The 12,664-nt window shown below is 33.3% G+C and overlaps 1 protein-coding gene across 2 annotated transcripts; it reads right to left on the bottom strand.

The window, feature by feature from the left end:
- Positions 1-159: 159 nt before the first annotated feature.
- Positions 160-2,289, bottom strand: LOC140956689 (transcription initiation factor IIA subunit 2-like). Of its 2 annotated transcripts, none has more exons than XM_073413536.1 (4): positions 2,172-2,289; positions 1,914-2,064; positions 1,628-1,678; positions 160-497 (listed from the first exon to the last, which is right to left on the bottom strand). In XM_073413536.1, exons 2-4 carry the CDS (start codon positions 2,040-2,042, stop codon positions 357-359), a joined length of 321 nt encoding a protein of 106 aa, XP_073269637.1. In that variant the 5' UTR covers positions 2,043-2,064; positions 2,172-2,289; the 3' UTR covers positions 160-356. The 2 variants fall into 2 exon arrangements, with proteins under 2 accessions (XP_073269637.1, XP_073269638.1); XM_073413537.1 differs by having other exon boundaries at positions 1,914-2,060.
- Positions 2,290-12,664: the final 10,375 nt, after the last annotated feature.

The following is a 12,664-nucleotide window of genomic DNA, read 5'->3' as shown; positions in this document are numbered from 1 at the left end:
AATGACAGATAACTGTATCAATGGGAAAATAAATCAAACCAATACATTTCAAATCCCCGACTACTGGATCCATTTCGAAAAAACTTTCACAAATTCATCCCTCTTCGATGCAAGGGCAAGCTAAACTCCCATAAAACATAGAATAGTGACAAATGGAAGTGAAAGAATAAAGTAATACAAGAAACTCCAAGCAAATGACAGATAACTGTATCAAGGGAAAAATACATGATCAGCACAATACAATGCTTCGACCATGAATAAATTAGATTGGGCAATAAGCTATGGACACCCCGCACTTCCGTTCTCTTGGTACATACTTCCACAAAAACTACAATGAAATGTAAGTCCTCATTTTTTCACTGTGTTAGTAACTTTGAGTCACATGCAACGATCTTGACCAGATCAACAGTTTCCTGGCCTTCATCGCTTTTGAGCTGAGCATTTTGTAAGATGAAGGTCCAAACATTGTCACAAAATCTGTATGTGTGAAGATGTCCCTGTAGCAACAACGGTGACAAAGAAAACAAAGGAGCATTGTAGCTGTTAATATCCATAACTCCATCTTAACAATATGGACAGAGGATATCCGGAAAAAAAAAATAAAAGGTAAGCATAAAGCTGAAAAATTAGGATGAATCTATTATAGCTACCTTCTTTGTCATCACCATACTATTCATAATTCTAAACTAAATTAAAATTTGAATCAAAATACATTCCCATTGGGCGTTTCTTCCTATAATCCTATTATAGTAGCTCATACATTCCCGAACAAAATACATTCCCATAAATATATGGCTTTATGCCCAGGAGTCAGGTTGATTACCAAACAAGTTCAAACTATTAAAAGAAGAACAGATTTAAAATAGGCAAAAAACACTCATTAAATATAATGAAGAGGTAAAGAATATTAAGTTGATGAACAATAAATGAAATTGGCATTCACTAAACATCTTTTAAAACTCCTGACACAATAGCTAAACGAAAAATTGAACAATGACTTTATACTGGCAGTAATTTGCTTCACAATGATGACATGGTTTGGTAAAGAATACTAATTTGATGAACAATTCAGATAAATGAAATTGGCATTCACTAAACATCTTTTAAAACTCCTGACACAATAGCTAAACGAAAAATTGTACAATGACTTTATACTGGCGGTTATTTGCTTCACAATGACGGCATGGTTAACAAACAAAGTCGACAAACAACGATGTAAAATTGTTGCCTCATACGCACAGCTCTGAAGCATGAACAACTGCTGAAACAAAAGAAATTTAATTATTTGAAATCATAGAGAATCTCAATAATTTCCTGAAAGCTATTCAATACACTTTCTCATCATTATCCTAAGAAAGTAGCAAAAGAAACAAGGAAACTAACATATAAGTTGATTTGCTGAAATTGAGTAACATAATATGGAAACCTGTTATTGATTGCTATACAGGTTAACAAGTAGACATGAACACAACACCTTGAGCAAACACCGCACAAATCAACATCCATGCTTACTAGCCAACTACATATTACAAATTCTTCACAATGAAGACAAACAAAGTCACGCGCATATGGTCACATATATAGCAAATATCTAAATAAATTTTGGCAGAAAAGGAACCATATATACCTTAATGGAAACCTTGCTTTTCACTTCAGTTTCCAGAGCATCTGTCATTGACTGCAACCCATGGAAGCGACATTAAAATGGATTCAAGTAGGGTGCATGATTAAAGTAAAAACATCAAGAAACGAACTCCGGAACATTCCCACATCACAATACATAACATAATTATTTCCTGCTCCATATTAACCCATTAAACTTCATCCCTCTACTTGATTGCATTCAGCAAGAACACTGCCCCCAATACAGCGTTACCAAGAAATTATCAACCATTAATTAAAAAAAATATGACCTTGTCGAATTGAATAAGAACTTGAATGGCGAGCTCCGGACTGAGAATTCCTCCGGATACCATCTGATCCAGCGTCTCCGTCAAGCACATCCCGATAGTAGATCTTCGGTACAGCTCGAAAGTCGCCATTATTCTCCAATAACACCACTACCTGCAAACAAATGGCAAAAACAAAAACAAAAACAAAAACAAAAACAATCACAACCAAAATTCAATAACCCAGGAAAAAAAATCAGACCCAAAAAAGAGAAATTTAACCACTGTCAGCGCGTTTTGATCGATTAATAATTATCAATTCAGATATTTAGAAGCTTTCGGTTCGCTTGGATGGAGAGCGACACAGCAGGTGCAAAGAAGAGGGAGAGGAAATAAGGGTTTTTATACCCTAGATTTTGTAGATGAGGAATTATATAGGCGAGCCACAAGAGAAAAAGACGATCTTACCCTCCGATATTTCTTGCTGGTTATGGGCCGGAGTATATATTTCAATTCCCCCAGCATTCTTTCCTCATATTGGGCTTTTATTTCCAACCAAATGGGCTACTGTGGAAAATGCACATGTCAATGATATCATCCTAATTTATTCCAATATTTGCTTTTATTTAGGCACATGCAAACATATACACATTTAAAAAAAAAAAAAAAAAAAAAACCCTAGATTCAATCATTCGGTTTAAATCAAAATTTGAAATTTTTTCGCAATTTGGGACTAAAACTCTATAAGCCAACTCCACGGTTTAGGAGCGGGTTGCCCACCCTACACTTCCATTTTTTTTTAAGAATAGGTATCTTGTGGGACGGTCTCACGAATATTTATCTGGGAGATGGGGCAACCATACCGATATTTACAATAAAAAGTAATACTCTTAGCATAAAAAGTAATATTTTTTCATGAATAAACCAAATAAGAGATTTGTCTAACAAAATACGATCCGTAAGACCGTCTCACACAAGTTTTTGCTATTTTAAAAAAAATAAAACTATTCAAGTAAAACGTAATATAACTATATCGAAATAAAACAAGAAAAATACAGTACAAACTCTAAACCCTATTTCATCATTTTTTCTATTTTATTTTTCTCCCCTCTAAATTCTTCATATTAATTTTGTGTTGTTAGAGAATCTGCAGACGTGTCGAAAGTAATAGGCGTCTTTCTTTTTTTCTTTTTTTTTGGATATACAAAGGCGGCTTTTTAAAAGTAGAGGTAATGATTGTGTACACAATAATTACTTTATTTTTACTTTACCCAAAAAAAATAAATACCATTTATCTGAATTTTCTCATCCACTCGTATTTTTTTTATATCCAATTAACTAGTTTGTGAATAATATAAATTGGATTGTAAATAGAGTATGTTTATTGTGAAACGGTCTTACGAATTTTTATCTGTGAGATGGATCAATCCTACCGATATTCACAATAAAAAATAATATTTTTTCATGGATGACCCGAATAAGATATATGTCTCACAAAACACGACACGTGAGACCGTCTCACACAAATTTTTGTCTTGTAAATAATAATAATAGTTAAACGTTGATTCCATTTCTATCTTATTCGATTTTAATATATGAAATATAACATTATTAACTAATATTTATAGAGACAATGACATTATCTTGAATCAAGAAATTTATTCAAATGTTTCATGTTGATATAAAAATGTAATGTTTGTGTCGGTGGTTGTCATTTGACTTATCACCAAAGGTATCGGTGGGAGGGATAACCATGAAGCGTAATTTTATTGATTTGGAGGTAGTTAAGTTTTAATTCCAACTATAATATAATAATAGCGAAGAAAAATGAGAAAATAGTCAAATATGTCGTGTAAGTTAGCCTATTCTAGATCTTAGTTAGTATTAGGACGCAAAGTTTATACTTTTTTTATGTTTAATTTAATCTTATTTTCGTAATATGAAATTTAATATTTTGTTGTCTTATGCATTACGGCAATATTCCGAAGAAAAAAGACTAACAATCGAAAGTGTAAAGTTTTAAATTTAAGTCTAATGTTGACGACTTAGATGATAAAAACTTAAAACATGACAATATAGAGGCTAAAAATTAACTATTTTTCCCATGGAAAATATTCATTCAAATTAATATAGATACTTAGATTAATTATCTTTTGCTAAATGAGTTAAAGAATTAATCTTTCTTACACTATGTGTATCAATTATTCATCCAATTTTGGTTTTGTTATTTTTTTGTTCCCTACACTAGATAATATTCCTATAACAGTAGTTAAGAATATTAAATCTATAAAATAACACATCTTAACATATTTTATATTTTTTATTTCTCCAAAATATCAGTTACATATATACTTCAATAACAGCATATATCATATATATTATAAATATTGACGTCTAAACAATTGTTAAGAACATAACACAAACAGATAGACACGCACCTCCGAGATTCATATACCTAACAGCCCGACTTATTAGCACCTAAATAGATATACTGTGCACTGGCACAAGTAAAATGAAATAAAGTTATATATTAAATCACAACTATAACTTTTGATCTAATGTTAAACACGATATCTATATTTAATTTACTTTACTCTAACTCTATATCATAAAAAGTAAAAATTGATTCATTGTTTAAATTATATAAATGTTTGTCCATTTAATCTATTTAAATAAATACAAATCAATTAAGTACCTAATTAACAAAAAAATAATTCATTTGTTGATATATAATTGTATTAGAATAAATAAATAGTCTTATTTTTATTTCTCACAAAATACAAAAGTATATATTTGATTCATATTTATTATTAGTTCCTACTCACCTACTCTACGAAACATAATTGAATCTCTCTCATGATAATTATGTCATTGCNTATTCTGAAAATTTCGAGGGTTTCAAGACATGGTGAATTAAAATATGAGAGTTGCTCAGATGAGATTACATATTTGTTCTAAACATTTTTTTAAAGATAATTACAAAACGATATTTTTCCTAAGTGATTGATTTTAATAACATATAAGTCTAGCTCCCTTCATACAGAAAATATGATTAATTATCCCACTAATTGGTAATTTCGATAACTTTTCGTTTGAGATTTATTTATTTTACGTGGGACTAAATACTTGAGCAGCACCCCGACGAAAACGTAGGAAACCATGTATTGCCTTTCACCAAGCAAGCCAAGTCAAAAATAATAGACCCACCCATTTTGACTCATTAGCCACCACCAATTCAAAAAACCAGCGTAATTTCGCTCTCGACATACATAAAAGTTTCCACGTGTTAAATATTTTTTACAATATTATTTATTATTAAAATGATGCGATCATTTAAAAATTCAAAATTTCAGATAAATATAAATTTTTTTAAAAAAAAAGTTTTGGAAAGTCTATAAATAGCCGTTACAAATTTAATATTTTTTTATTATAAAATAAATGGGTAATTTAAGAGGGCTATTCACAAAGATGGATATATATATATGTTTGGTTTTGTATCTTTTCAAGATTCGGATAATATTGAGTTGTTATGCATAGGAAGTATGATATGTTACTTTCGGTATCGTGTTGCACTTAGTTTTGTAGAGAGTGACATAGATATTTTAGAATAACAATTAGCGACGTTTTTTTTTAATTCTCTTTCTTTTTTTCGGTCACGAATCTAGGATTTTATTTAAAAAATTAGCAATCTATTGAGAATTCCGTCTCTATTTTTAGCGATGAAATCCCTAATTATGTCGCATTTACCTCGCGATCAATATTTTTGGGATGGATGAAAATTAACGAACAAAAAATTTAAAAGAATTGTTTAAAACGAATTTTTAATTGATTAATTTGTAAGTAACCAAAAATCAATAAATGAAAGAAAATTATTGCCAAATTTTCCTATTAACCGCAGCAGCCTGTACTTGCTCGAATTCAATTGATTGTTGACCGATAGGTTCATGCTTAGAAATCGAACCCAACCACTCCCATTTACTTATGTGACAATAGCATGGGACTCTAGCTAAATTAATAGATCAATATTATTATTTTTTATTATTTTTATACAATATTTTATGTGATCTAGTGGCCCTTTTTCGTTATTGCACTTTGATACAAGGGAATATATTTATATTAATTTTGGTCAATGAATTAACGCTGTCGGCTCAAATTTCGAAGTTATAAATAATTATGGAATCTTGAATTTAAGTAAGCTCCACTTGAATTAATGTGAATACAACTGTAGACCAATGTGTGGAAAAGCAAGTAAAATAACTTGTTAACTTGGGACTCCTTTTCAAAAGATAATATAAATAAAAATAACTATGGACTATCATATATATTATATATATACATATATATTATATATATATATATATGCAATAGTTTGTTAATTTACTAATTTTATACCTATATTAAAAAATTAAAAAATGATGGGATGTTTAAATAATTTGGAAAATTATTTTAGAAAAAGTTGAAAATATTTCATATTAATCAAGGATCCTCACAGACTATTTTTTAATACCGTATTGATAGTAATTAAGGATATGTTTATATATTTTGAGAAATTAAATTATTTATTTATTATTTAGTTTGAAACTCTTGCATATAGGGGTGTGTGTATATATATTTCCTCGCATCATTCATTATTCAATATCAGTTCCTAAATTCAACATTTTCAAAGGTATTAGCATCAAAATGCCTTCTCTTAAAAGCATCACGTTTGCTTATCCATACTACTCTCCTCCTCCGCCGCCCCCAGCTGTTCCATGTCATCCGACTCCCCCACCACCTTCGCCTCCACCGCCGCCGCCGCCGCCGCCACCACCGCCAGTTCCATGTGAGACACCACCTTCACCTCCCCCTCCTCCTCCTCCTCCGCCAGTTCCACATGAAACACCACCTTCACCTCCCCCTCCTCCTCCGCCAGTTCCACATGAAACACCACCTTCACCTGCCCCTCCTCCACCATGTGACACACCAGCTGTACCACCACCTCCACCGCCGCCTCATCCTTGTCACGACAAAGAACATTGTGGTTATTATCATCATCCACCTGCTAATGGACCCTCCACACCACCACAGACACCAGCACTTCCACCAAAAACACCTCCAAGCGGCCCTGCCGCACCGCCGAAACCTCCGTCGGGACCACCGTGCAATACACCTACACCACAACCAGGTGTTCCTGTAAAGCCTGAGACACCTGCATATCCACCAAAAACTCCACCTGGTGGCTCAGCTTCGCCGCCGGAATTCCCGTATTATCCACCAACACCGAAGCCTGGTGTCCCTGAAAAGCCACCGTACTATAACTATCCCCCCACAGCTCCATCCCCATTTCCAACACCTCCCAGCCCCCTCTTTCCATTTTCACCACCCTCCACCTCTCTTGTTCCACCGCCACCAGGCGGCGGCGGCAAAGACCACACCACCGTAATCGCGGTTTGTGTCTCCTTAGGTGGCTTGTTTTTCCTTGCTTTCCTGGCAGCTGGCCTCTTCTGCTTAGCCAAGAAAAAGAAAAGGCCTATAATGGCTCCAGCTGCAGCTGCCGCTGTTCCTTATGAGCCTGAAGCAAGTGCCGCCCCCGCCGCCTATGGTGGTGGAGAGATTAGTGGAGGCGGCGGAGCTATGCATGAGCAGCCCTCCTCTGCACACGGCTACCGTTAATGAATGTTAATCAAGAAATTTCCATAGTGGATTAATGCCAATGAGAAGCATTGTAGATATAATTGCATAAATTTGCAGATGCAGATCAGATTCTACAAGGTTGAATAATTGTGTATTTGTATTGAATTATCGCATTATGCTTGTGCTGCATTGTTACAGAATCTTTTATGTTTTATTCAATTTGTTTGGAAATTAAAGAATAAAGTCATCATATTTGTTTACATGTAAAAGTTGAATTATTAACGAAAAGTTGGAAATAATATGTCTGCCATGTTATTGTACATGATCTTCTTCTCAATTGTTATATGCGAAAATAAAAGAATTATTTATATTCTTTGTATTCCAATTTCTTTCGTATATATTTTTAAGCTATGAGTAATATTTTTCTTTTTTAAAAAATAAATCTAATTATTGAAAAATAAAATTCAAGCCTAAAAACAATATATCTAGATTAGAACTCTTTAATTAAAAGAGTAAAAGTGTTTGTAAAGTCTAAAAATAACACTACTTAATTTATTATCAGTATTTCTAAAAATGTACTCACATCTCCCAATATAATAATAATATTTTTTAATCCAATTTTTTATTGATCTTAAAAATATCTAATTAATTACATTTTATACTATTATTATAATTTAATTAATACAATATATCCACATACTTCAAAAAATCAATTCCTCAATATTTAAATACTATCCACTCAAATCGTAAAACATACAAAATTATGGCTATTTTTTTTAATTCAAGTCCAACTTCTTTGATCATTTTTAACGTTTCTTTAATTTGTCTTTGGTTGATGTTGGGTTTTATAGACAAATGCAGTGTATCCTGTCTAATGTCATTATTAACTAAAAAGAAAAAGTAGTCTAGAAACTTTTTCTTATTTTTATGATGATGAGTTACATACATATTTATTATTATTTTTTAAAAAAGTTACATATATACTTTAACTATTTAATATAAATTTTAAGGTAGTCACAATCAAAATGCTTTTAATAATTACACACGAAAAAAATATGAGGGAATTTTCTTTTAAAAAAAAGAGTCATGAAGTCGAACTATATGGAATTTAAGTTATTTAATCAATCGAAAGTTTACATTTTTTATTCATTTTTATTTTTTAAAAAAATTGGGAAAACTGGTATAAAAATGTTTTTTTTATATTACATTTTTGAACGAGTGAGAAACCACTATTTTTTTTCGTAGAAACGACAATTTTGGATTTTATTATTTATATCATTTTATTTTTTTTTATAAAGGTTATTTATTTGAACAAGTGACAAACTAGCTTTTCAAAATAAATGTTGCAAAATATTCTGTATATAGAACCATGGAAGTTACGATTCTCTATTCAATTATTTTTCTGATTCGAAGCACATTATACCTTCGGTCATTTTAGAAACGTATGTAGATCTCCGCTGCTCTAAAAAAACATCATACGTGATGAGATATGATCAGAAGATGCAGAAGAAGATGTTGATCGAATGGTGATTATGATGCTTGAGCAGGAAGAGCAGAGATGTCAATCTGGTCGAAGTTCTTCAAGAGATAAAAATCAAAGAAGGCTAGTGGACAGGGATTGTGAAGACGTGCATGCCGACATTGTCCGGGATTACTTCTCAGATGTTCCCAAATTTCACGTTGAAGACTTCCGACGACGATTTCGAATGTGAAGAGAGTTATTCGTTCACATAGTCGATGCCGCCTTGAAAATCATTTAAAGAATTTTTAGTGAAAGAGAGACACAATTGGAAGAAAATGTTTGTCGCAACTTCAAAAATGCACAATGATTATTCGTCAATTGGCATATGCAGCCCTCACTGATTCTTTGGATGAGTATGATTGATGGGTGAGAGAACTGCCCTGGATTGCCTGGTCAACTTCTGTCTATGTGTGATTGATGTGTTTTGGGCTCGATACTTGAGAAAACCCAATGCTGTTGATATTAAAATCTTGCTTCAATGCATGAGCAATGACATGACTTTCCTGGAGAGTGGAGGAATTGCGTCGCTTGGAAATGCAAGTTTATTAGAGGCGATTACGGTGTCCCAACAATAATTCTTGAAGTAGTCACGTTTGCAAGCTTGTGGATATGACACAGTTTTGGCAGGTCATGTAATGATATAAATGTCCTTAACAAATCATCAATATTCAACGCCGACCTACAAAGAAATGCTCCGGACGTAAATTTCACGGTAAATGGCACATCATATACAGAAGGATCACATATTATGTGACAGATGGTTTCTACCCTTAATGAAGTACATTCATTAAGATATTTCTGCGCCCCAATGATCCCTAGAGGAGAAAATTCAAGGGCAGACAGGAGGATATAAGAAAGGATATTGTAGAGGGGCCATTTGGAGTGATCGAAGCTAAATTTTAGTTTCGATCCTAACATATTGACTGTTAAATTTTTATATTTTTCACTAATAAATTAAATGCGGTCAATAAATATTGTTTTCAGTATAATTTGATTTAATTTAATTTATATTACAAAATATGTTCAGTTAAAATTTTTCATAATTAATTATAGTTTTACACAATAAAATAATTTTTTATTAAAATGTTTATTTGTTTGTGATTTAAGTTATTTAGGTTATCAAAATTTACTCTCACCCCTCTTGTATATTCGATTTTTGATAATTTTAATCATTTTTTATTAGTAGAGCTTATGTGGCACTATACAACTTCAGTGCAAAATGAATGCCCGTCCGGAAAAAGGAAAAAAATTGCGAGAAAAAAAAGGTAACNAAGTTTTTAAATGGACAACTTCGATTGGGTTGTAAAATAAATTTTCTAAGAAAAACTACCAATTGATAGATTTGTTTGATTTTCTTGGATTTGGGTGATAATATTTGAACTCCTAAATCCATAAAATTACCTGCGAAGCCTTTGATACCCACTCAAACCCCAAATCTATGAGACAATTTACGTTGTATACTTATTTATAAAATATTTATATTTTCTTAATTCAGCATATAAAATTCGGATATTAATAATTTTTGAAGCATATTGATATAGACAAGATTAAGGAATTTTGAATCAAGATCTTTGTAAATTAAAAATTAGTAGAATGATTTTAAAAATTTTTTTTTTAAAATTGATCAGCTATTTTAAAATACAATCCTATAAGCTTATCCACATTATTTTGTAGATAAAATTCTTCTATTTCGTTTAAGAATCTACTCTACCGTCTCGATCGATCACTCCCTCGGGAAATATATTTCTCATGCGCGCACCAACTTTTATTCATATAGTACTCCAAAAACTCTCTCTTCGATCGATCGATCTCTCATCTTCTTCAATGTCTACGGCGCCTCAAGAGCAAGAATTTAATTTTTTTCCGGCGCTGATTCCGACAGCAGAAGCGCCACACACTGTGATTCCAAGATTGGAAGAGTTTGGGGATGATGATCAACTTTGTTCGTCGAGGAAAGTTAGGCGGACGGAGCAAGGACGCTGCCGAGACTATCATGCTGACGAACTCGAAGCGGCTGATGCCCTAGTATTGCTGTCACTCAGCGGCGGTGGCTTCTGCGTTTCCCCCTCCGCTGTCGCGGATTCTATGTCGTCAGATATCAACTCTAGAGATAGTGAAAATAATGCTACTGAGACGACACAACGTGCGATATCGATATCAAGAGACGAGAAAAACCCACTTTTGCTAATTATAAAACTGCAGCCCAAGGCGGAAAAAACCACGTACAAGTGCGATACATGCGATAGAGAGTTCTCGTCGCCACAAGCACTCGGGGGGCACAAAACCAGTCATCGCCAGAAGACAACCACCGAAATCCTTGATTTGAATGTAATTGCGAGGGTCTTCGAGTGCTCGATATGCGGCGAAGTTTACGACTCTGGTCCGGCTTTGGGTGGCCACAAAAGGAAGCACTACAGTTCAAAGTCCAGATAAATAAGCATATGCATGTTCTACGTTATAATAATTCCCAAGGATATATCATGTGTTTCAATGACAAAAAATCTTGGATAAGAGAGTAATTGTTGCATCTGGTTAGTTTATTTTTTGATAGATTTTCCTTTGAATTTGGAGATTTTCTTTGAAATATTATTACGCAAATCTAATAAAATCAAACAAGCCAATCGATCAACTAGGATATTTTCTTGGAACGTAAGAGCGCTTCAGAATCTTGTCTAAAATTTGGATTTCAATTACACTGAGTTCAAAGATACAAATTTAGTTGTTTTAGATTTTTTATATGAAAATTATCAAGTGAATTTTAAAAATACAAAATTTTAAAGTGAGTTTTGTAAATTTTATATTTTTTTTCAACTTTTAAATTTAAATTCCGGCTGAAGAAGCGCCACACACTGTGATTCCAAGATTGGAAGAGTCTGGGGACGACGATCAAATTTGTTCGTCGAGGAAAGTTCGGCAAACGGAGCAAGGACGCTGCCGAGACTATCATGCTGACGAACTCGAAACGGCTGATGCCCTAGTATTGCTCTCACTCAGCGGCGGTGGCTTCTGCATCTCTTCCTCCGCTGCCGCAGATTCTACGTTGTCAGATATCAACTCGGGATATAGTGAAAGTAATGCTACTGAGACACCACCACGCGCGATATCGATATCAACAGACGAGAAAAACAGTGTTTTGCCCAAGGCAAAAAAAACCACGTACAAGTGCGATACATGCGATAGAGAGTTCTCGTCACCTCAAGCACTCGGGGGGCACAAAACCAGTCATCGCCAGAAGACAACCATTAAAATCCCGGATTCGAAGGTACCTGCGAGGGTCTTCGAGTGCTCGATATGCGGCGAAGTTTACGACTCTGGTCCGGCTTTGGGTGGCCACAAAAGGAAGCATTACAGTTGAACGTCCAGATAAATTAAGCATGCAAGTCCTACGTCATAATAATTGTTGGAATAGATCTCTTGTGAGACGGTCTCACGAATCTTTATCTGTAAGACGAGTCAACCCTACCAATATTCACAATAAAAAATAATATTCTTAGCATAAAAAGTAATACTTTTTCATGGATGACCCAAATAAAATATCCGTCTCACAAAATACGATCCGTGAGACCGTCTCACATAAATTTTTGCCTAATTTGCTGTGGATAATAATTCTTTAGGATATATATGTTTCAATGACAAAAAA

The sequence above is a fragment of the Primulina huaijiensis genome, chromosome 14 (assembly GCF_012295235.1).
Source record: "Primulina huaijiensis isolate GDHJ02 chromosome 14, ASM1229523v2, whole genome shotgun sequence".
Taxonomy (NCBI): Eukaryota; Viridiplantae; Streptophyta; class Magnoliopsida; order Lamiales; family Gesneriaceae; genus Primulina; species Primulina huaijiensis.
This window is presented reverse-complemented; position numbering and strand designations above follow the sequence as displayed.